Source organism: Oryctolagus cuniculus, chromosome Y (assembly GCF_051225735.1).
Source record: "Oryctolagus cuniculus isolate XC-2025 breed Fujian yellow rabbit chromosome Y, ASM5122573v1, whole genome shotgun sequence".
NCBI classification, from domain to species: Eukaryota; Metazoa; Chordata; class Mammalia; order Lagomorpha; family Leporidae; genus Oryctolagus; species Oryctolagus cuniculus.
Window position 1 is genome coordinate 24,394,353 of NC_142889.1, and position 24,712 is coordinate 24,419,064.

Here is a 24,712-nt window from a genome sequence, read left to right on the forward strand (position 1 = left end):
AAGTTCATAGTTTAATCACTAATGGTGTTTACTGACCTTGAAGTAGATGTGAACTTTCTTCCATCTGCTTTTCTTTTGTGCCTTATTTTTTTTAAGCTGCATTTCCTGCCAGAATGAACATCTGAGTACAGGCCTCTGTCTAATTCATCTTTTTCTTATGTAGCTGACACTGTGCCAGGCACATTCTGGTATGTTCTCAACTGCTAGACTGTAAGCCTAGTGAATTATAGTCCTGTCACTTAGCTTTGGCATGCTCAGCCTTAGTTATTCATCATGAAATAGGGTAATTGTCTTGCAAGTTACATTCTTTGACAAGGACATGCCAAATTAGATGTTGGTAATAACTGCCAGTAATCACATTGGTATTTCTAAGTAAAGACTTTAGTAAATAATAGCTTTCCGGTTCCTTTTTTACTTGTGAGATGGCTTAATAATATGAACAATTTAAAGCAGAAATATTTGTGCTACTTTTCAGAAAGCTAAAGCAGTAATTCTCAAGTTGTGGCTCCTGGACAGCAGCACTGACCTCTCATGCAAATTTGCTGCAATGCATTGTTAGGCCCTGTGCAATCCTGTCACTCGGAACTCCCTTGTGGGATCTGGCTATCTGTTTTTCTTCTTTATTTTTTTTAAAGATTTATTTATTTATTTGAGAGGTAAAGTTACAGGCATAGAAGAAGAGAAAGAGAGAAAGGTCTTCCATCCACTAGTTCACCCTTCAACTGGCCCCAATGGCCAGAACTATGCTGATTTGAAGGCAGGAGCCAGGAGCTTCCTCCAGGTCTCCCACATGGGACAGGGGCCCTTGAACCTGAGCCATCTTCTACTGCTTTCCCTGGCCATATCAGAGGCTAGATTGAAGGAGGAGCAGCCAAAACATGGATGGTGCCCATATGAGATGCTGTTGCATCCAAAAGTTGTACTTTGGAAATTTACATTTATTAAATAAATTTGAAAAAATTTTATTAAATAAATTTGAAAAAAAGAAATAACAGACTTCTAAATAATCTATGAATGAAAGGAGAAATCACAAAGGAAATTCAAAAATACATTTAGCATATTGAACCAAGCAATGACATTAGTTGTACATTTGTAGTGTCCAAAATGTCTTCCCTATTCCTATCTTTGAAGTAGAACCTAATGCACATTCAATGTGGGCTGGCCTTAGCAATTTGCTTAGCTAACAGAAGTTAGCCTATTTGGAACAATGAGAAAGTTATTATGGGTAAAGAATAGTACTCTAACTGAACAGTTTAATTTATTTTGATTTTTAACTTCAAATAACAATCACCTCAGAGTTTATGTCATGATATAAAGCTATGATTATGAATTTAAATTGTTACAAGTAAACACTGGGTGGCTGGGGCTGCAGCTGTGGCTCACTAGGCTAATCCTCCGCCTGTGGTGCCACCACCCCAGGTTCTAGTCCCAGTTGGGGCACCAGTTCTGTCCCCATTGCTCCTTTTCCAGTCCAGCTCTCTGCTGTGGCCCAGGAAGGCAGTGGAAGATGGCCCAAGTCTTGGGCCCTTCACCCACATGGGAGACCAGGAGGAAGCACCTAGCTCCTGGCTTCAGATCAACACAGCACGCCAGCCACACCCGGCCACAATGCACTGGCCTTAGGGGCCACTTGGGGGGTGAACCAATGGAAAAGGAAGACCTTTCTCTTTCTCTCTCTCTCTCTCTCACTAACTCTGCCTGTCAAAAAAAAAAGATTCAGTGAATAGCACCTCTTCTTTTCCACACTGCATACAAACATTGAAATAAAGATTGAAAAACAGAAACAGAAATAAAAGTAGCAACATTTGACACCAGATGAAATTAAACATGAGAAAGTTGCAGGAGACCAGGAAAAATATTCTATTTTGTGATTTGGCAAAGGCTTGCTCATAGTAAATCCTTAAACAAGTAAATGGAGAAATGAATGATATAGTTTTTTGGGTTTTTGTGTGTTTGTTTTTGACAGGCAGAGTTAGACAGTGAGAGAGAGACAGAGAGAAAGGTCTTCCTTCTGTTGGTTCACTCCCCAAATGGCCACTATAGCTGGTGTGCTGTGCTGATCCAAAGTCAGGAGCCAGGTGCTTCCTCTTGGTTTCCCATGCAGGTGCAGGGCCCAAGCACTTGGGCCATCATCCACTGCACTCCCAGGCCACAGCAGAGAGCTGGACTGGAAGAGGAGCAACCAGGACTAGAACCCAGAGTACCAGCACTGCAGGCAAAGAATTGGGCTAGTGAGCCGTGGCACTGGCCTGATGTAGTTTTAGTTTTAGATTTGTTGATCTTGAGTTGCAAATTGCAAAGCTACAAAGAAATGTCCAACAAGAAGTAGAGACTATAGTCTGAAGGCTGTGAAAGAGGCCCATGATGGAGGGAAACAGGATTTTCAGAGTACAAAGGGTCAGATTCATTAAGGACAATTACAGAAATTTATTAATGAGAGATCACATGGGATACTTGCATGAGTGATGAGAAATAGAAGAATTCAAAGCAAAAAAGAAACCATCAATGGTATCATGACAAAGAGAAAACAATTTTCAGTAGAAGATCATGTACAGCAGTTGAGAAAAGCAGTTTAAATTAGAAACAGGAATTTAGCCTTTTGCTTATGATGTCAGTCAAGATAACCTAATCATATTACAGAGTGCCTTGATTTGATTTCCAGGTATAGCTCTTGATTACAGGTTTCTACTAATGCTGGAATCTTTCTACTTCTCAAATATCACAGTTCAAAATATGGCAAAGAATCAGTAAGGCAAAGTCTAGAGAATAGTCTTCAGCTTAGACAATACTTGACAGTATTAATACATTTTTTGGGGGGGTAAAACATCTTTATTCCTTGTTACTCATTTCAAATTCTCATGGGTTCTTTATTTGCACAATAATTTATTTCTCAAGACTATATAAAATCAGCTATAAGTTAAAACAAATGATGATCCCACTAATGTGATAACATGATCTAAGCTATGTGTATGGAAGTTTTTAGACCATTTGCATTAATGTCAGCAGTCAGATAAATCAAAAACATTTCTCATAAAAATTGTTGCAGTTTGAAGTAGGACAAGTTAATACAGAATGAATTTGAAATCTATCTATCTAATGGCATAGAACCAAAAGTATTCAGCACAGTCTTTTTCCATGTTCTTTAAGTTACACATTACATTCAGGGCATTTCCTATTTCTATGTATAGAACAAGCATTGAAAACCAGGAACAGAAATAAAAGAATTGTTCATTGCTAGAAGATAGGTTGTGGATAATGTCTGAGTTGCACTGAAGAAGGGTGTCATAAAATTAGAAAAGTGACCTTAAATATGAAAACAATGGTGACTGTAAGAGAAACCAGGGAAAGAAAGAAAATAAGGGAAGGAGATGCTCATTTTTCAATTATTTTCTAAGAGAAAATTTTTAAAAAGTGTTTTGACTTTCATGGAAAAGGAATTTATTAGCCATAGATTTGTCAGCCAATGGTCTTTACCTAATCTTACCTCTTACTGTATAGCTCTTAGTTGATGACAGTGATGGAAAATTAATTAAAATCCCCTGACCTTTGGGCTTCAGATAACAAAGAAACAAACTAGATACAGAGAAGCTTTCATATAATTCTTCTAATTTCAATTAAACAATCTTTCACTGAATAACTTATTACAGTATGTATAGTGAAATATTGACTTTCTAGAAGCATGTGAAGAAGTTAAATGAAAGCATAATTAAATTCTTTTTGCAAATGGAGAGAGAACTGCACATAATTTTTTAACGGATATATTCCAGTCATTTCTGACTGTATTTGTTCTTTGCAAAATCAAAAATGTTCAGGAAAATGTAAATTAAAGTTGAATACAGTGCTCAAAAGAATTAGAGTTTGAGGGAAGGCAATATGAGGATTCACTCTCTAAAGTCAGTGAAAAGGAAGTGTGTTGCAATTGTAAAAGCACAAGTACCTCATGGATGGAAGAATATACTCATGATACTTCAGAAAACTAGACCTTTGGCTCACCCTTGGGAGTAAATCAAAAATCAATATCAAGACATATGTCCACAGAGCAACAGCAACAACAAACTTCAATATTTCTCTCAAAAACGTTTCAGGAACAGATTGCTCCAGAACAATATTTATAGCATTTTTCATAATAAATTTTATCATTTGGAAAATCTGAAAGTGAAGCTAAGAAACTTGTGTGATATCTATACTTAATGAACTGGGTAGATATACTTAGTTTCTTGTGTTAATATATGTGCTATGTAATGCAATATTCCACAGATTTATCAACTATTTTTAAAGTGTAAAATTATAATATAGAAGTGTTTTGTTAGATATTAACTAATATTTATTTTTTTGAAATTCAGAGAGGCAGAGAGAGGCAGACAGATCTTCCATTTGCTTGTTCACTCACCAGGTGCTTACAGATCCAAGCTAGCAGTGAGTCAGATCCAATGTAGGAGTCCAGAATTTCATTCAGGTCTTTGATGTCCTTATAAGGGACCCAAACACTTGATTCATCACCACTGCCTCCTAGGGTACTCACCAATAGCAAGCTCCCCTTCCAGAGCCGATGTGTGGACTCGGAACTCTGGACATCCCAACTCTCCCCGCTGTTGTCTGTGTGACATGCACTCCCCTTCCTCAGTATTAATACATTTAATAACTGAATTAAGGGGTCAGCTCTGTGGCTCAGGGATTAAAGCAACTACCTGTACTGCCGGCATCCCATATGGGCACCAGTTCAAGTCCTCGATGCTCCATTTCCAATCAAGCTCACTGATAATGTGCCTGGGAAAGCAGAGGAAGGTGGTCAAAGTCCTTGGGCCCCTACACCCATGTGGGGGCCCCAGAGGAAGCTCCTGGCTCCTGCATTTGGATCAGCTCAGCTCTGGCCATTGCAGCCATTTGGGTAAGGGACTAGGATGAAGATATCTCTCTCTCTGCCTCTCTGTAACTCTGCCTTCCAAATAAACAAATAAATCTTTAAAAAAATATTCAAATAAGGACTACTTTGAGTAGCTTAAAGTACACATGTAGAATGAAATTATTTGCCTGAGTATATACTTCAGGATAGTCTGCACCACAACCTGCTGGGAGAAATATATGGAGAGTTAAGAACATCCAAATACAGTTAAGAGTTAGGAAAGAGCTTGAATAGATATTTCTCAGAAGAAATACAAATAAATGGTCAATAAGTATGTTGAGAGATGCCAATATCACTTGTCATAAAGGAAATGCCTACCAAAATATACTGAGTGGGGAGGGTTGATGCCATGGTGTAGTGGGCCAAGCCTCCATCTGCAGTGCCAGCATCTCAGATGGGCATGGGTTCTAGTCCCGGCTGCTGCTCTTTCAATCCAGCTCTCTACTATGGCTTGGGAAAGCAGTGGAAGATGGACTAAGTCCTTGGGCCCCTGTACCCATGTGGGAGACCTGGAAGAAACTCCTGGCTCCTGGCCTCAGATCAGCCCAGCCTCAGCCATTGTGGCCATTTGGGGAGTGAACCAGTGGATAGAATACCTTTGTCTCTGTTTCTCCCTCTCTCTGTCTAAAACTCTATCTTTCAAATAAATAAATAAAATCTTAAAACATACACACACACACACACAAGAATATCATCTTACTCCAAAAAGAAAAAAAAAGGGTGGGGGAGGGGCCTAGTAATAATGCAGATTTTTAAAAGTCATTATATATTGTTAATGGGAATGGAAATTAGTACAGGAATTATGGAAAACAGTATGGTCCTTCGTAAAAGAAAAAAACTAAAAATCAATCTACTATAACATATAACTATTCTACTCCAGGGTAAAAAGGAAACGAAATCAGCATAGCAAAGAACTACCCACACTACCATGTTGACTAAACACTGCTGACAACAGCTAAGATAATACAGCCATAAAAGAATGAAATATTGTTTACTGCAAAATGAATGGAACTGGAGATCATTAAGTCAATGGAAATAAGCCAGATACAGAAAAAAAAAATGTTCTCTACATTAAACAATAATGGATCAAAATACAGGATAATGTAGTTGGTACTATATGCACCTTGAGTTAAGCTGTTCCTGTAGCACCAGCATCCCACATGGACACTAATTCAAATCCTGGATATTCCACTTTACTTTATTTTAAAAAAGATCTATTTATTTACTTGAAAGGCAGAGGAAGACACACGCACACACACACACACACAGAAAGAGAGAGAGGTGTCTTCCATCTACTGGTTTACTTCCAGAATGTCCACAATGGTAGGAGCTGGGTCAATCTGAAGCTAGGATCTTCTTTTGGGTCTCCCCTGTGGATGCCGAGGCCCAAGGACTTGGGCAATCTTCCACTGCTTTCCCAGGCCATCAGCAGAGAGCTGGATCAGAAGAGAAGCAGCTATGACTCAAACAGCTGCCCATATGGGATGCTGGCACTGCAGGCAAAAGCTTTACCCAGTATGCCACAGCACCAGCCCTCTGGCTATTCCACTTTTGATCCAGCTCCCTGCTAATGGTTTGGGAAGGTAGTGGGGAAAGGCCAACATATTTGGGACCCTGCACCTATGTAGGAGACCAGATGAAGCTCCTGGCTCCTGACTTCAATATGGCCCAGTCTTGGCCTTTATAGCCTTTTGGGGAGTGAACCAGCAGATGGAAGATCTCTCTTTCCCTCTCTCTTTATCTCTCTCTCTCTCTCTACAATTCTGCCTTTCAAATAAATAAAAAAACAGAATTATGATTACTAGAGACTGGGAAGAGTGAGGGCTCTGGGAAGAAGGAGTTTGAATAGCAATCACCAAAACAAAGTGAGACAGAAGTAACAAGTTCCAGAGTTTCATAACACAGTATGGTGCCTGTAGTTCACAATATGATGTTCTGTAAAAAGAGCTGGAAGAAAGGGGAGAAAAAGCACTGGAAGAGAGCAGCTGGTAAGACCTAAACACAAAGAAAAAGGTATTTAAAAGATAGTTCTCTGGTTTGTTCAAATCCTGTTGCGTGTATGTGTTCAAATCTAATATTATATAAGGAATCCATGTTGGCTCAGTACTGTGATGCAGTGAGTAAACCCACCACCGGCAGTGCCAGCATCCCATATGGGCACCAGTTCAAGTCCCAGATGCTCCACTTCTAATCCAGCTCTCTGCTATGGCCTGGGAAAGCAGTAGAAGGTGGCCCAAGTCCTGGGGCCCCTGTACCCATGGGAGATCTGGAATAAACTCCTGGCTCCTGGCTTCAGATTGGCACACCTCTGGCTGTTGCAGCCAATTGGGGATTTGATTCCTCCTTTTTATTTTTTTTTTAATTTATTTATTTTAAAGGCAGTAACAGAGAGGTAGAGGCAGGGAGAGAGAGAAAGAGAAGTCTTCTATCCACTGGTTCACTCCCCAAACAGCCTGGGACCATCAAAAGCCAGGAACCAGGAGCTTCTTCTGGGTCTCCCCTATGGGTGAAGGGGCCTAATGACTTGGGCCATCTTCTACTGCTTTCCCAAGCCACTGTAAGTGACTCTATTTGTGACTTGTCAACACTGGAGAGAGCTGGATCAGGAGTGGAGGAGCAGGGACTCAAACCCACGCCCATATGAGATGCCAGCACTGCAGGCAGGGGCTTTACCTGCTACACCACAGAACCAGCCCCTCCTTGGTATCTTAACTGAAGACAGAAAATGGACTCCTCCAGAATCCTCAATTAAAATAGGAGAGGTGTGCGCTTTCACATAGTGGTAAGGAGGTCATTTTGAATGCCCTCCTCTCACCTTGGTGTGCTTGTACTTGAGTCCTGGCTCTACCCCAAATTCCAGGTTTCCACTACTGCATACACTGGAAGAAAGCAGAATACTCAAGTACTCAGGTCTTTGCTAACATGATCTGGAATATATAAGTTCCTCCATTCTGGCCAGGGCCATCTCCAGATCTTGCAGGCATCTGAAGAGTAAAACAAGAGGGTAGATCACTGTCTCTCGCTTACTGTGTGTCTGCGCTTTATAAATAAGATAAATGAATAAAACAATTTAAAAACAAAAGGCTGGAATTGTGGATAACTAACTTTGATTCCAGTATCTGATATCTGAACACCAGTTTGAGCCCTGGTGCTCAGCTTCTGATCCAGCTCCCTGGGAACATGGTCTAAGTCCTTGGGCCCCCATCACCTATGTAGGAAACATAGATGGAGTTCTTAGCAGCCCTGGCCATGGTGACTATTTGGAGAATGTACCAAGGAGATAGCCTTTCTCTCCCTCTGTCTCTGACTCTCCATCATTCAATTACATATTAATTATACTATATCAAAAGTATTTAAAATATCCATTGTCTAAATAAATCATTTAAAAGGTAGAGACTGACACATGAAAATTAAAATCGAGATCCAGCTTTTTGTTGTATCCTGGAAAACCATTGAAATATAAAGACATACAGAGGAAATCTGAGGCCATTTTGGTCAAAGAACAACAAATTTCTTTGGCATAGGAGAAATAAAGAAGTCTGTTGTACAACATGGTGGCAATATTTAATCACAATATACTGTACTATGGCAAATAACAAAGAGATTAGATTTTAAGTGTCCTCATCATTAAAAAGAGGTATGTGACGTAATGAATGTGACAATTGATTAGATTTATTCGTTACCAGTGCATGAATATCTTTAAACATCATTTTATGTGCTGTATGTTCAATTCTGTCAACATAAAGTGAGTAAGTATGTATTTAAAAGGTCAACATGAAGGCATAGATGATTAAACATAAACATTCAGTCTATTATAACACCTTTACAATGATATCTGGAAATTGAATATTCATTTCAGACTAATTAGTGTTTAAATCAGAAAAATTACAAGTGAAGCAGCAGCCAGTCCTCCAAGAAGATATTACAATGAGTCTACCAAAGTACCTAACATCAAACTACATAAGAAAAAATAGAGCATCAAACTACATAAGAAAAAATGTACAGAACTCCAAGGAGAAATACATCCACCACTGGTGATCAGTATAAATAAATACAATAGTATACATGCTTAATCAGTGGCTTTTAGCAGTTAGCAATATGCAATCATACAGAAATATCAATTAACAGTGGATGGAGAAAATAAATAAGGTCACCCCAAGTGTTGGCAAGTCACAAATAAGTAAACACATGACAAGTTAGACAGTTAATCCATCTACTGTATCAGCACTTCCTACAGAATCAGAATTTAACAATATTTTCCCATTATTTTAAATAATTTACCATAAACTAGCACTTGAGAAACATGAACCAGGAGATACTGTCAGGGCCAGCATTGTGGCAAAGCAGGTAAAAATTTTGTCTGCAACACCAGCACTAGCATCCCATATGGGCACCAGTTCGAGACCTGGCTGCTCCACTTCTGATTAGCGCCCTGCTAATGTGCCTGAGAAAGAAGCAGAAGATGGCCCCACTGCCTGTGTCCCTGCACTCACATGGGAGACTGAGAAGAAGCTCCTGACTCCTGCCTCTGACCTGACTCAACCCCAGCCATTGCAGGCATTTGAGGAGTCAATCAGCAGATGGAACATCTATTTCTCTCCCTTTGTCTCTCCCTTTCTGTCTATAACTCTGTCTTTCAAATAAGTAAATCTTGAAAAAAGAAAAAGAAAGGTGGGGCTGGCAGGGTGGTACAGTGGGTTAATGGCCTGGCCTAAAGCGCCGGCATCCCTAATGGGTGTCAGTTCAAGACCCAGCTGCTATGCTTCCTGTCCAGCTCTCTGCTATGGCCGGGGAAAGCAGTAGAAGATGGCTCAAGTACTTGAACCCCTGTACCCATGTGGGAGACTCAGAAGAAGGTCCTAGCTCCTGGCTTCGGATCGGCACAGCTCCAGGGGTTGCAGCCATCTGGGGTGTAACCATCAGATGGAAGACCTCTTTCTCTTTCTCTGCCTCTGTGTAACTCTAACTTTCAAATAAATAAATAAATCTTAAAAAAATGTATTGTCAGCAATGTAAAAAAATTAATTTCATATTATTCAAGTCACATGTAGTGAAAGCACTAAATGAATTGGCAGAATCACACCCTCAGACTGTGGTATGCGTGGATGAAACTGAGGCAAAAGAAAAAAAGGAGGGGGGAGGGGCTGTGGCATAGAGGGCTAAGCGCTGTTTGCACTGCTAGCATCACCTGTAACCTTTGGTTCAAGTCCTGGATGTTACACTTCTGATCCAGCTCCCTGCTAATGTGCCTGGGAAATCAGTATAAGATGGCCCATCTTAACCACTGCTTTTTTTTTTTATTTTTTACACTGTGGTGTCAGGTAGGCATTCTTTGTTTCCCTGTCATATGTAACATAAATAATATATATGTTCTCAGATATAAAATAAGTCTTTTAAAGAGTGACAGAATTTTCTTGTAGAAAAAATATTAATAATAATATTTTACCTGAAGCTGAATGAAATGTAACATAGGTTAAATACTTGGTAGTACCATGAACTTCAGAGGACAGTTGGCATTTGGCAACGTGGAAGATCTAGATATTTAGAGACTTTTTTTTTTTTTTTTGGCCAGGCTTAATGCTTCCCATGAACACAGTTTATCCCCCTCAATCTAATGGAAAAATTTAATCCCAATTTTAGAAATTAAGAGGTGGGACCTCATAGGTGATGACTAAGACAAATCCATTCACGTGATGAATGGGGTAATGGGGTCACCTCTCTGTTCTGTTAGATACCTTGTATTGGCCTCCCTGCTCTCCCTTTATTTGGCCACGTGGTCTCTGTGCTACCCCAGGCCTCTGCCACAAGACCATCACCAGAGGCTGCCTTGGAACTTCAGAGAAAAACCACAAGGCAAATACTATTTCTAATAACTTACCCAGTCTATGATACTGGGTTATTATCAACAGAAAGGAGACTCAGGTTCCCAGGAAGAACTGCACTGACCGGACTGGTTACCAACATGAAACCCTGTTTCCAACTCAGAAAAATCAGGTCACCCCGGGGCAGAAAGGTGGCACAGAGGACCCCAGGTCACAGCCCCCCCCCCCACACACACACAAAGGCTAGATGGAAAGTCTGGAGTCTAAGGACCCTCCTAGCACAGAGGACCCCCAGATCACAGCCCCCCCACACACAAAGACCATATGGAAAGTCTGGAGTCTAAGGACCCTCCTGTCCTTCGCACACATTTGGGGAAGATGCAAGACTTGAGAACTGAGCCAAAGCCACGGACTGCAGTGATGGGAGGAGATGCCCAGGGCCCAGCTGCTGGCCCAGCTCAGAGGGAACTGAGCCCACACTCACCATTTTCCAGCTGTGAGGCATCTGGTTGTCCTAAGAACTCGGTAACGACCCTAACGATCGAAGCTCACAGAGAGGCAAAGCGAAGCCGCCTGGAGCCACCACCAGAAACAGCACCGGGAAGCGGAGAATGGCGGTTCTCAGAAGGAAGACGCATGTGCAGTGCTCCCCAGGTGAGGCTGAAGGAACGGATCATTCACACAGCCAGTGAGCATGCGCGATGAAAGAGAAGACGCAGCCAATCAGTGTCGCCTGTGGTAGGAGGGCGCTCTATGGGGATTGTGGTGTCTTCGGAAACTAAGGGTTGTGGCTTGAGCGCACAGCTGCGGCTGACTCGGATTCTTTGGATGGATACTCCCAACAGTAGGTGGTGCTGTCACCTCCTGACGAGCTCCCCTCTTGAGATAGCTCCTTCCTCCGTTTTCTCTGATCCTGCTAGGCTCTTGTGACTTCTTAAGGTGAGTTATACTTGACAAATATTTACTGGATTCTGGGTCTTTCCTTTATATATTTTTTCAGGGAGTTTATTTAAGATTTTTTAATACCGACTTGAAGACTACTCGATTCATCATTCTTTGCCTCATTTCTCTTACATTCATTTCCTACTCTATATTTTGTTCCTTAAAATTGTTTTCTATTTGTTTCTTGGTGGTGTGTAGTAACACCCCTGAAGATAGGTATTGCTGTTGTATCCAGTAATAGTGCTTAATTCTTTTTTAATAAAACTTTTATTTATTTAATTATTTGAAAGATAGAGCTATAGACAGGCTGAGACAGAGAGGGGTCTTCCATCCCCTGTTGCACTCCCCAGATGGCCACAATGGCTGGAGTTGCACCAATCAAAAGCCAGGAATCAAGAGTTTCTTCCAGGTCTCCCACACAGGAGCCATCTTCTGCTTTCCCAGGCCATGGCAGAGAGCTGTACTGGAAGTGAAGCAGTGCCCATATGGGATGTCTGCACTGCAGGTGGTGGCTTTACCCATTACACCACAAGCGTCAGCCCCAATGCTTGATTCTCTTATCAGCTTGTTTTTAATTTGATTGTATCTGATTATCTCTATGTATAATAGTGTCATATTTTAAAGATTTACTTATTTGAAAAGCTGAGTTGCACAGAGAGAGAAGGAGAGGGAGAGAGAGAGAGAGAGAGAGAGAGAGAAAGAGAGAGGTATTCCATCCACTGGTTTACTCCCCAATTGGCTGCAACAGCCAGAGCTGCACTGATCCAAATCCAGGATCCAGGAGCTTCTTCCAGGGCTCCCACATGGGTGCAGGGGCCCACGGACTTGGGCCATCTTCTGCTGCTTTCCCAGGCCATAGCAGAGAGCTGGATTGAAAGTGGAGCAGCCAGGACTCAAACCAGTGCCCATATGGGGTGTCTGCACTGCAGGCAGTGGTTTTACCTGCTATGCCTCAGCACCAGCCCCAATAGTGTCATTCTTGTATAGAAAGTTGTGCCACGGCTCACTAGGTTAATCCTCCACCTGCAGTGCCGGCATCTGGGGTTCTAGTCCCAGTTGGGGCACTGGGTTCTGTCCCAGTTGCTCCTCTTCCAGTCCAGCTCTCTGCTGTGGCCCAGGAGGGCAGTGGAGGGTGGCCCAAATCCTTGGGCCTTGCACTTGCATGGGAGACCAGGAGAAGCACCTGGCTCCTGGCTTTGGATCAACACGGTGTGCTGGCCACAGTGGCCATTGAGGGTGAACCAACGGTAAAAGGAAGACTTTTCTCTCTCTCTCTCACTGTCCACTCTGCCTGTCAAAAAAAGAAAGAGAAATTTAGTTGCTTGGGAGACAGCGCTGTGGCATAATGGGTAAAGACTCTACCTGCAGTGCTGGCACCCCTTAGGGGTGCCAGTTTGAGTCCCAGTTGCTCCACTCCCAATATAGCTCTCTGCTATAACCTAGGAAAGCAGTAGAAGATGGTCCAAGTCCTGAGCCCCTGCAACATGTGGGAGACCTGGAAGAAGCTCCTGGCTCCTGGCTTCAGATCTGCGCAGCTCCAGCCATTGTGGCTATTTGGGGAGTGAGTCAGCAGATATAAGATTGATTTCTCTGTCTCCCTTTCTGCCTCTGCTTCTCTGTAACTCTGCCTTTCAAATAAAATAACTCTCAAAAAAAAGGTCACTTATCTGTTTCTTGTTTAGTTTCATTTATTACAACTTCAAAACAATATTAAGGAGAGATAGTGAGAGGACACAGCCTTGCCAGGTGTGTGGGATCCCAAGAAAGCATCTTTAAATGTTCTGTGTTTATTATACTGTTTGTTATAGATCTATTGTAGACCATTTTAACCATAATAAGAGAATAGCTACTTTTGTTATTTAACATTTATTTATTTATTTATTTGAAAGAGGTATAGAAAGAGAGAAATATTGATTTTCCATCTTCTAGTTCACTGCCCCAAATGGCTGTAGCAACATGGACTGGGACAGGCTGAAGCCAGTAGCCAAGAGCTTCTAGGTCTCCCAAGTGGGTGCAGGAGCCCAAATACTTTGGTCATTCTCTGCTGCTTTCCCAGGTGCATTAGCAGGGAGCTGGATCAGAAGCAGAGCAGCCGCATCCATATGGGATGCTAGCACTGCAGACAACTGCTTAATCTGCTGTGCCATGTTGGTGGCCCTAAGAATTGTTCTTTTTTTCTCTTCTGCTAACAGTTTTTTTTTTTTTTTTGCTGGATGCTTAATTTTATTAAATACATTTTAACATTTAATCCAGATGATCATGTTATTTTCTTGTGTTTTTCATCCACATGATTTATTTTTGAATGCTAATTACTTTTGCATTTTGTGGTATATTTTACTTGTTACATATCTATTATGTTTTCATATTTGGTTAAATAAAATGTTTTTCTCAAAATAGTGTATCTGCCTTTATAAAAAGTAATATTTTATTCTACCTTTTTATTTATTTTTTTATTTAGGATTGTTTTTGCATTTTATGAATATTTTCTGGTGTTACAGAGCATGGTCATACACCCCTTGTGCTGTTTTTCCTATTCTTAGCTTCTTTAGTATAGTCAATTTGTTATAATTAATGAACTCATTCATATAATAATTACATTAGTGATGTTGCTAAACTTCATGCCTTATTCGTACCTCTTAATTTAATTTTATTTTTTTAACTTTTATTTAATGAATATAAATTTCCAAAGTATGATTTATGGATTACAATGGCTTCCCCCATATACCGTCCCTCCCACCCACTACCCTCCCCTTTCCCACTCCCTCTCCCCTTCCATTTCTACCTTTTTATTTCATGTTGATATGACCATATCATCTATGGAATGTTGGATTCAGAAAAGAATTTCAAACTTAGTTCCTACTTATTGCCACTGTGGGTAAACCTGGGAAGTTGAGAACTTTTTCTTCCTCAATTATTTAGAATGCTCTGTAAGTCTGGGTATGAAACTGGACTCTTTTTCATAAATTTTGCCTTTAAATATTTCAGAAAACGCTCTTACTATCTTGTTGACACCAATCCATGCCTTTTCTTATGTATCTCAGACAACACCACAAGGGCCTTCTGTGTCCTTATCCACTGTTGTACATCAAGTGCTCCCACTTTCTTTGACAGTTTGGTCATCTGTTCATTTGCTGAAGTACATCATGATTTCATATGAGTGAGAGCTATTATAAATAAAATTGTTGCATGCATTTTTTGCTCAATTGTACGTGGGTATGTTTTCACACCAACTGAGGAACTTTATAGGGACATCTTTTTTAAAGATTTTATTTATGTATTTTAAAGACAGAGTTACATATAAGGAAAGAGAAAGAGAGAGATCTTCCCTCTGCTGGTTCACTCTCCAAATGGCTGGAACTTGGACAGGCCAAAGCCAGGAGCCAGGAGGTTCTCCCAGGTCTCCCACATGGATGCAGGGGCCCAAGAATGTGTAACATCCTCTGCTGCTTTCTCAGGCACATTAGCAAAGAGGTGGATTGGAAATGGAACTTCCAGGACTCCTAACCAGCACCTATATGAGATGCCAGTGCTGTATGCAATGAATTAACCTGCTGTGTAACAGTGCTGGCCCCAGGGACAACATTCTTTTAAAGATTTATTTATTTGAAAGGAGAATTACAGTGAAAGACAGAGATCTCCCATCACTGGTTCACTCACCAAATGACTGCAACTGATAGGTTTAGGCCAGGCTGAAGCCAGGAGCCAGAAGCTTCTTCTGGGTTTCCCATATGAGTAACAGGAGCCCAAGTACTTGGGTCATTTTCCATTGCTTTCCCCAGGCAATTAGCAGGGAGCTAGATCAAAAGTGGAGCAGCCACAACAAAAGGCTCAGCCCAATATTGGATGCCGGCATCACTTGTGGTGGCTTAACCCACCGCACCACAAAGCCAAACCCAGAAGGACATATTTGCTGTGTTGCAAGGTGATACTGTTGGATGTTTTACAATATCATCACCAGATGTCTTGTAAATTGCCATTATGTGTTCTGACTGATAATGAATGAATTTTTTTAATATTCCATATTCACAAATTTTGGCACTACCACGTTTTTTGCTCTTTATAACCATTTTAATGTATTTGTCTAATTGCTTTTTAATTTGCATTTTAATTCACAATTCAGTCTTTTATCTCATATTTTCTAATGTTCAGTATATTCTGTGTGCCTATTTTGCATCTGTGTGTATTCAATATGAAGATTATTCTTTATTAATTTGGTGTTTTAAATTGGAGAATTTATTGCCTTATTGCTGAGTTTTACAAGCCCTTAATAAACTTTGCATTCAATTCCTGTAAGCAAGTATTTTGAAATATGTCCTAGTGTGAGATCTAGCTTCCATTTTTTCAATGGTATTTTTGAGAGGGCATTTTTAATTTAACAGACATCACATGACATTTTTATGGATAATACATTCAGTGCGTTACATAACAGAAATTTTCTCATGTGTTTTCTACTGGATTTAGTATTTTTTCCACTCTACATGGGAGTCTCTACATCGTGCTGAATGAGTTTATATGTTATGCACAAAGCATTCATCTTTTTTTTATTCACATGGTCACCCATTTGCACCATCTCCATTTATTGGAAAGACTACATATTCTAATATTCTCTAGGGACTGACTCTGTTCCTTTGGCGAAGATCAGTTAAACATAAGTATTTATGCCTTTCCACTTATCCATATGTCTAATCTTTGTCTAGTATCATGTAGGCTCACAAAAAGCCATGAAATGAAGAAATGTAGATTCCTCAAGGTTTCTCTACACTTCTCAGTATTGTCTAGACTTCTGAAGTTTGGACAAATGTTTGTCATTTTCTCCAGAATAGCCTGCTATGATTTTTATTAGATTGTACTGAATCTGTTGGTCCAAATGGGAAGAAGGAATATCTTCATAATATTCTGTCTGTCAGTCATTAAGAAAGCATCTATTCCATTTATTTAGATTTTCTTTATTTTCTTTTATAGGTTTTCATAATTTTGCCACACATAGTTGCATACATGGCCCTGAATTTATAGTTCACTTCTTATTCTTTACTTCATTGTCATCCTTGTTTTCTTTCTCTTTCTCTTTCTATAGATAGAGATGACATGTCCCCTTTTTCTCATTTTTGTTATTGTTAATGCTATTATTTTTCTTTTACACTCTAAGTTTTCCTTCCTGGTATTTATAATAGTAGTTTACATTGTGTGTGAACATCTTGCTTAATTTCCTCCATCAGTTCTCATCATGATTTGGATTATGGACTCTATTTCTGCTTGAGTATCTAAAATGATATTATTATTTAAATTAAAATGATTTAGTGAAAGGACATAGAGTGAGAGCCCATGGCTACCAATTAAATAAATCCTCTTATTGTCCTGCACTGTGCCTTAGAGCTAATAGAGGGTATAATAATATGCCTTTCTTGCCTGCCATGTGTTGCCTACAGTTACCTGGCTTGAAACATTCACCTCATCCTTAGTCACTCCTGAACTGCTCTGAAGTAGAATAAAGATTACATCAGGTTTGAAATAACTATGTGCTTCATGTAAACTTGTCAAGAGTAATTGCTTTGGGAGGCCGTCACTGTGGCACAGCAGGTTAATGCCCTGGCCTGAAGTGCTGGCATCCCACATGGGCGCCGGTTCAAGACCCAGCTGCTCCACTTCCAATCCAGCTCTCTGCTATGGCTTGGGAAAGTAGTAAGAAATGGTCCAAGTCTTTCAGCTCTTGCACCTATGTGGGAGACCTGAAAGAAACTCCTGGCTCCTGGCTTCAGATAGGCACAGCTCCAGTCTTTGTGGCCAATTGGGGAGTAAACCATTGGATGGGAGACCTCTCTGTCTTTCTCTCCCTGCCTCTCCTCTCTCTGTGTAACTCTGACTTTCAAATAAACAAATAAATCTTAAAAAATATAGTGATTGCTTTGGTTCATGGATATGGAAATGAACATGTTAAAGTCACACAAAATTTCAGTGTAAATGCATATTCAGTCTCTTCAGATTTTAAAAAACAAAACCTAATATTGTACACAAATGACATGACTATGAGGAAAGCATGGTCTGAAATAAGGAAACATAAACCTCATTACTGTGTGGCACAATTTTGCAAAACTGTCATACATGTGTGCTGGGCATTGAAATGTAGAAGGATTATTGGGATAGAGTTGTTTATTGTTGGATCTGAGGAAGCAGTGGTGTGTGTTTAGAAGACGAGCTGTTAGCAGAACACTGTATTATGTGAATTTTGACAATGTGTATGTGTTTGAGTGTAATATTGAGGTTTAACATTTGATTTAGGAGTCTTCATGGCCGGTGCCACAGCTCAATAGGCAAATCCTCCACCTAGCGGTGCCGGCACACCGGATTCTAGTCCCGGTCGGGGCACCAGATTCTGTCCCAGTTGCCCCTCTTCCAGGCCAGTTCTCTGCTGTGGCCCAGGAGTGCAGTGGAGGATGGCCCAAGTCCTTGGGCCCTGCACCTGCATGGGAGACCAGGAGAAGCACCTGGCTCCTGCCTTCAGATCAGCACAGTGCGCCAGCCGCAGTGCACCAGCCATGGTGGCCATTGGAGGGTGAACCAATGGCAAAGGAAGACCTTTCTCTCTGTCTTTCTCTCTCACTGTCCACTCTGCCTGCCAAAAAAAAAGTCTTCATGAAAATATACAGTAAAGCACTTTCATATTTGATCTAATGATGTGAAATATTATATATATTTTGACAAAATGTCCAAATTCTTGAAAGAAAAGGGCAGATGTTAGAACACAGCAGGTTAAGCCATCATGTGGGATGCCTGCAACCCTTATCAGAATGCCAGATCATATTCAGCTATTCTGCTTCTGATCCAGTCCTTGGTAATGCACTCTGAAAGGCCACAGTTGATGAATTGTTTGAGCTCCTACTACCCCTATAGAAGACCTGGGTGGAATTTTAGGCTCCTTCTTTGGTCTGGCCCAATCCTGGTTATTTTTGGTTATTTACACATTGAGCTAGTGAGTGGGAGATTTCTACCTGGTCCTACATCTGTACCTCTCTGCCTTTTAAATAACAAAAAGAACATTTTATTGTGGTGTAACATAATTTTGAAATCAATTAATATGAGGATTCTTCAAAAAGTCCATGAAGTGCGTATTGAGAAAGGACTATTTATGACATAAAATTATATATATATATATACATATATATAATATTTTTAAAAGAGAAAGAGGGACAAATATCCCAGTTGCTTGTTCACTTCCCAAACACCACAACAGCTGGATTAAGCCTGGCTAAAAAAGAACTTGAATCATCACCTGTTGCTTCCAAGGGTGCACATGGTCAGGAATCTGACATTGGTATCCGAGACGAGATTTGAATGGAGGCATTTTGTTATGGGATGCAAATTTCCAAAATACTAGGTTAAATTATTTCCCTTAAACTTGTATCTCATTTCTGTTTTTCATGGGGATTTTTATGTGCCATCATACTTCCTTTTATGGCCTCTAATACACATCTTAATACTAATCTTAAAATGCAAATCTAAAATGAGTTTTTTGACATTTACTTCATAGAGATAATAAAAGAAGTTGAAGCAACTGAATAAATGCATGAGAATGTCAAGATAACATATAATCAAAGGAGAGGATCATGGATAGGTGGAGTGTTTGGCTGTGCCAACATTGTTGTTGCCAAAGACACTATGAAAAAATGTTGGATTACTTTAAAGAGCCAGGAACTTTGAGATGTCAAAGACACTTGAAAAAATGATGATCCCAAAGATAATCATGGGTTTTCTTTTGGTTAAAGTAAGAAACCCATAAGAATATTTGACAGAATTATTTATTTAGAAATAACTTATATTTTAAGATTTGCTAATAAAGAGACCCAGGGAAAAGTCACTGGTGATTATTTTAAATCAAAATATGAATGTATGAGGAAAAGTCAATTGACTAGAAACCAGCTATAATCCTGGACTGCCCTCTCTGAGGCAGATGCCTGGTGTGGAAGGGAGACTTATTAATGGTGATGTCATGCTCTCCATAACTGAGTATGTAATTTAAAGATACACAATCTAGGGTGAAGCACAGAGCCAGAGAAATTTATAAACCTAACAAAGGAATTTTCTCCCCACACAATCCAACCTGGACACATATTCCTAGTCTGGTGACTCCTCTCTTCCTTGCTTAGAGAAATTGGCTGCTTTGTTGAAAGCCAAAGATGAAGTGGATGGTAAATACCAGCTGGAATTAGGAGTTAAGAGACTCAATAAGGAGGCCATGCCAGGGACATACTCTAAATGGGATCCAAATAAAACCCAAGGAATAAGAAAAATTGGGACACTTTAGGGTCCTCTACCAGAAGGCAATGTCGCTGCTCACCCACCCACCCATCAACTGGCCTCAGCTGAGAGAGGTCCAGCTGCACCCTAGAGAATCTCCTCACCTTTTTACAGAGCCTGAAGGACCACCTCAGACCATATGCAGAGAAGGCATCTGAGGTCCAGGAAAGTGCAGTGGCTTTTTAAAGAGACTTATTTATTTATCTTAAAGGCAGAGTAACAGAGTTAGAGATCTTCCATATTCTGATCACTCTCCAGACAGCTGCAATAATCAAGGCTACAGCAGCCTGAAGCCAGGAATCTGGAACTGATCTAGGTCTCCTACATGGGTGCTTGGGGCAGATTCCGTTGATTCAGACACATTAGTAGGGATCTGGAAGAGAAGTGGAACAGCCAAGACTACCAAGTACTTCAATATGGGATGCTGGTGTAGTAAGTGATGGCTTTATCCATTGCACCACAGCACTGGCCACAATGTTTATATGTATTTTGTATCTCAGAGTATCCCACACATCTGGAGAAAGCCTCAATGATTGATGATAACCCCACTCAGTTGAGGTGCTCTTTAGTGTTTAGCAACTGAGGTGTGACTGAAGAAAAAGAAGGCAAAAAGATAATACAGAAGAATGCTGCCCTGTTATCTGTGGCCCCCATTCTATTGAAGATAACAGAGACAGAAGAGATGCCGGGGTGAGTGACCATGGCCTCCACCAAAGGATCACAAGGAAGGCTACTAAAAAGTTGAGAGATAATCAGGTGCTTATTGCAAACAAAGACAGTGGGAACTGAAATGCTCACCCAAATAGGTGAGGAATCAGGTAGGACTGAGTCATGCCAACTTCTTTTGAATGAAAAGAGATGTGACAGGGCTTTGGGACTCTCCAGTTGGCTCCAGACCACTAGATTCTCACCTTCTCTGAGGATCCGATGTAAATTTAGTGGGTAGCAAAGGTAAAGTTATGCTCAGTACTGGTGCCATGTTAGCAGTGTTAAATACCCTAAAGGAATATCTCTGTGATAAAACAAATAATATAAAAAGACTATCAGGAAAATGAGAGACTAACAGGTTTCTGGAGGTCTTTACCAGGGAAATAAGGGTAAAAACATGAATGCCATCCTTCTGCATACACCGGAAGCTCCTGCTCTCTTTAAGAAAGAGACATCATCTAAGTTAGGGGACTCAATAAACTGGGACTAGGATAGCACTGAGATTCAAGTCCCTAAAACTTAAGGGTTTCAGTTCATGTCTATTTTGTGAATATACTGGTCTCTGAACAGGAAGAGATTCCTCCAAGCATCCTGAGCAGAATTAACTTGGAAGTATGAGCACAAGCTGTGTGACGAGTAGCCAGCTCCATTCCAGTAAGAGTAGAATTAAAAAAGATGGATTGGGAACGGCGCTGTGGTGTAGCCATTAAAACCGCCTCTTGCAGTGCTGGAATCCCATATGGGTGCTGGTTGAGTCACATGTCTTCCACTTCCAATCCAGCTCTCTGCTATGTCCTGAGAAAGCAGTAAATGTACCCATGTGGGAGACCTGAAAGAAGCTCCTGGCTCCAGATTGGCCCAGCCCCAGCTGTTATGGCCACTTGGGGAGTGAACCAGCAGATGGAAGACTTCTCTCTCTGCCTTTCTGTAATTCCACCTTTCAAATAAATAATAAAATAAATCATTAAAAATAAAATAAAAATACAGGGGAGGCTTTTAGCATAGTGGTTAATAGGCTGCTTGGGGTACCTACAAGCTATATGGGAGTGTCTGGGTTCAAGTTCCAGCTTTGTTTCTAATTCCAGATTCCTGAGAGGCAGCAGGTAATAGCTCAAGTAGTCAGGTGCTTTCCACTCATATAGGAGACTAAGATGAGTTCCCAGCTCCTAGCTTTGCACTAGCCTAGACTGCACTATTGTATGGATTTGGAGAGTAAATCAGCAGATGGAAGATCTATCACAAATAAAAATTAATTTCAAAGGCTTTTTTAAATCCAAGAACTTGGCTGGCATTGCAGTACAGTGGGTTAAACTGCCACCTGCAATACTAGACCTCATTTAGGAGTGCTAGTTCAAGTCCCAGCTGTTCTACCTCTGATCCAGCTTCCTGCTAGTGTGCTTGGGAAAGCAGTGGTAGATGGCGCAAGTACTTGTATCCTTGCACCCATGTGAGAAGACCAAGATTGAATTCCTTACTCTTGGGTTTGGCCTGGGACAACCCCAAATGATCATGGCCAATGGGGGGAGGGGTGAAACAAAGGATGGAAGATCTCTTCCTTTCTCTGTCACTTTCTGTCTCAGATAAATAAAAAAATCTTTTAAAATAATCCATAAATTCAAGAAGAAAGATCTATCCAAGATCTTTGGAATTTCAGCAATATGGTCTTGACATACATCTTTTTGTACCTAATTCCTACACTTTTTTGGCAAATCTACCCAAGGATAGTGAGTTCTATACAATGTTGTATTTAACAAGAAAACTTTTGTTCATCCTTTTACATTCTGAATCCCAAAGGAAATTTGCTATAGAGTGGGAGGACCTAGACTCCCACCAGAAGCAATAGTACTGCTGGACTGTCTTACCCAAAGTGTTTGACAATTACTATCTTCAAAGAAATCCTAGGTTTTTCATTAAGAGAAGTAAAATACACAGAACTGGGGCTGATGCTGTGGAATAATGGGTAAAGCCACTGCCTGCAGTGCCGGCATCTCATATGGGCACCGGTTCGAGTCCCGGCTGCTCCTTTTCTGAACCAGCTCTCTGCTATGGCCTGGAAAAGAATAGAAGATGGCCCAGGTCCTTGGGCCCCTGCACCCATGTGGGAGACCCAGAAGAAGCTCTGAGCTCCCAGCCTCAAATCAGCACATTTCTGAACATTGCAGCCAATTGGGGAGTGAACCAGCAGATGGAAGATTTCTCTCTCTCTCTCTCTCCCTCTCCTTTTCTCTCTGTGTAACTCTTTCAAATAAATGAATAAATCTTTAAAAATACAAAGAACTACATTTCAGTATGTAGATAATATCCTGAAAGCCACTGATACTAAGGAAATTTCTGATGAGAACATTGCAATCATGTTAGGTTTCCTGAATTAAGTGCAAATTCATCACCAAAGTAAGTAATGAAAAAGATACCTTTTTTATATCTTCAAGCTGTCTCATATGTTGTGCTCTTTTTTTCTAATCTTATTATTAGTTTGTATATATACTTCTTTTTAAAGATTGTATTTATTTTTCTAATCTTATTATTAGTTTGTATATATACTTCTTTTTAAAGATTGTATTTATTTGAGAGGTAGAGTTACAGATAGTGAGAGGGACAGACAAAGAGAAAGGTCTTCCATCTGCTGGTTCACTCCTCAAATGGGCACAATGGCAGGTGCTGAGCCAATCCAAAGCCAGGAGCCAGGAGATTCTTCTGGGTCTCTCACACAGGTGCAGGGGCCCAAGTACTTGGGCCAACTTCTACTGCTTTCCAAGGTCATAGCAGAGAGCTGGATCAGAAGTGGAGCAACCGGGACTAGAACCTGTGCCCACATGGGATGCCAGCACCATAAGTGGAGGATTAACCTTCTGTGTCACAGCACCAGCCTCTGCCTTGTATATACATTTAAAAAATAGGTAGGAGAAAGGAAAGAAAAAGATGGTTAGTTAGGAGGCACCCATAAATATGACCTCAAGTGGGCATCATGGATGATAGACTACAGCAGCAGCAGACCTCTTCAGGGATTGAAAATGGAAGACATCATGTGCCTGCTCAGAGCACTAGATCTATGTCCTAGCATCTCCAATGTCATGATGATTCATCTTGTAATGTTGCCATTTTAGCTTCTTCCAGGCAGAAACTACAAAATAAGTGAATAAAGATAGTGAAGAAATCCCGAGTGCTATGTAAGTGAATTGAGTGCAGATTTAAAAAAAAAAAAACTTGATGATTATCAGTTTGGCTTGGAGGCACTACATTCTGCCTGCAATGCAGTGTTCCTCAATGGAGGAGCTATTGAATAAGTGGGAGAATTCTTCCTCGCACATGTAACAGACAGTCCCCCCCAAAGATGTCCAAATCCCCCAAACCTGTTAATGTACATGGCAAAACAGAGTGCAGGGCCCATTGCTGTGGCACAGTGAGTTAACACTCTGGCCTGAAGCACTGGCATCCCATATGGGTGTCGGTTCAAGACCCAGAAGATCCAGCTCTCTGCTATAGCCTTGGAAAGCAGTACAAGATGGCCCCCAAGTCCTTGGGCCCCTGCACCCATGTGGGAGACCTTGAAGAAGCTCCTGGCTCAGTTCCGGCCGTTGCAGCCAATTGGGGAGTGAACCATTGGATAGAAGAACTCTCTTGCACGCTCTCTCTCTCTCTGCCTCTCTTCTCTCTGTGTAACTCTTTCAAGTAAATAAATAAATCATAAAAAAAGAGTGCAAATGTGATTGCATGAAGTCCTTGGAGAAAGGAGGTTAGCCTGGATAAAGTAGGTGGACCAAATCCAATTATGGGTGTCATTAACGGCTTTCCCTTCTGTGACTACAGAAGGACAATGAAAGTTATCATTTTTCTACCTTCAAAAATGGTGGAGCTGTAGCAGGTAAAGCTGCTACCTGCAGTACCGGCATCCCATATGGGCACCAGTTCGAGTCCTGGCTGCTCCACTTCCAATCCAGCTCTCTGTTATGGCCTGGGAAAGCAGTAGAAAATGGCCCAAGTGCTTGGGCCCCTACATTTGTGTGGTAAGCCTAGAAGAAGCTCCTGGCTCCTGGCTTTGGATCAG

General features: G+C 40.9%; 1 protein-coding gene across 1 annotated transcript in view; it reads right to left on the reverse strand.

Annotated features, from left to right (window-relative positions):
• The window catches only part of LOC138845443 (uncharacterized), a 37,925-nt gene extending 26,272 nt beyond the window's left edge, over positions 1 to 11,653 (reverse strand). Inside the window, exon 1 of the mRNA XM_089324981.1 lies at positions 11,210 to 11,653. Coding sequence (XP_089181107.1) covers positions 11,210 to 11,230 — 21 coding nt within the window. The 5' untranslated portion in view covers positions 11,231 to 11,653. The remainder of the gene's footprint in view (positions 1 to 11,209) is intronic.
• Positions 11,654 to 24,712: the final 13,059 nt, after the last annotated feature.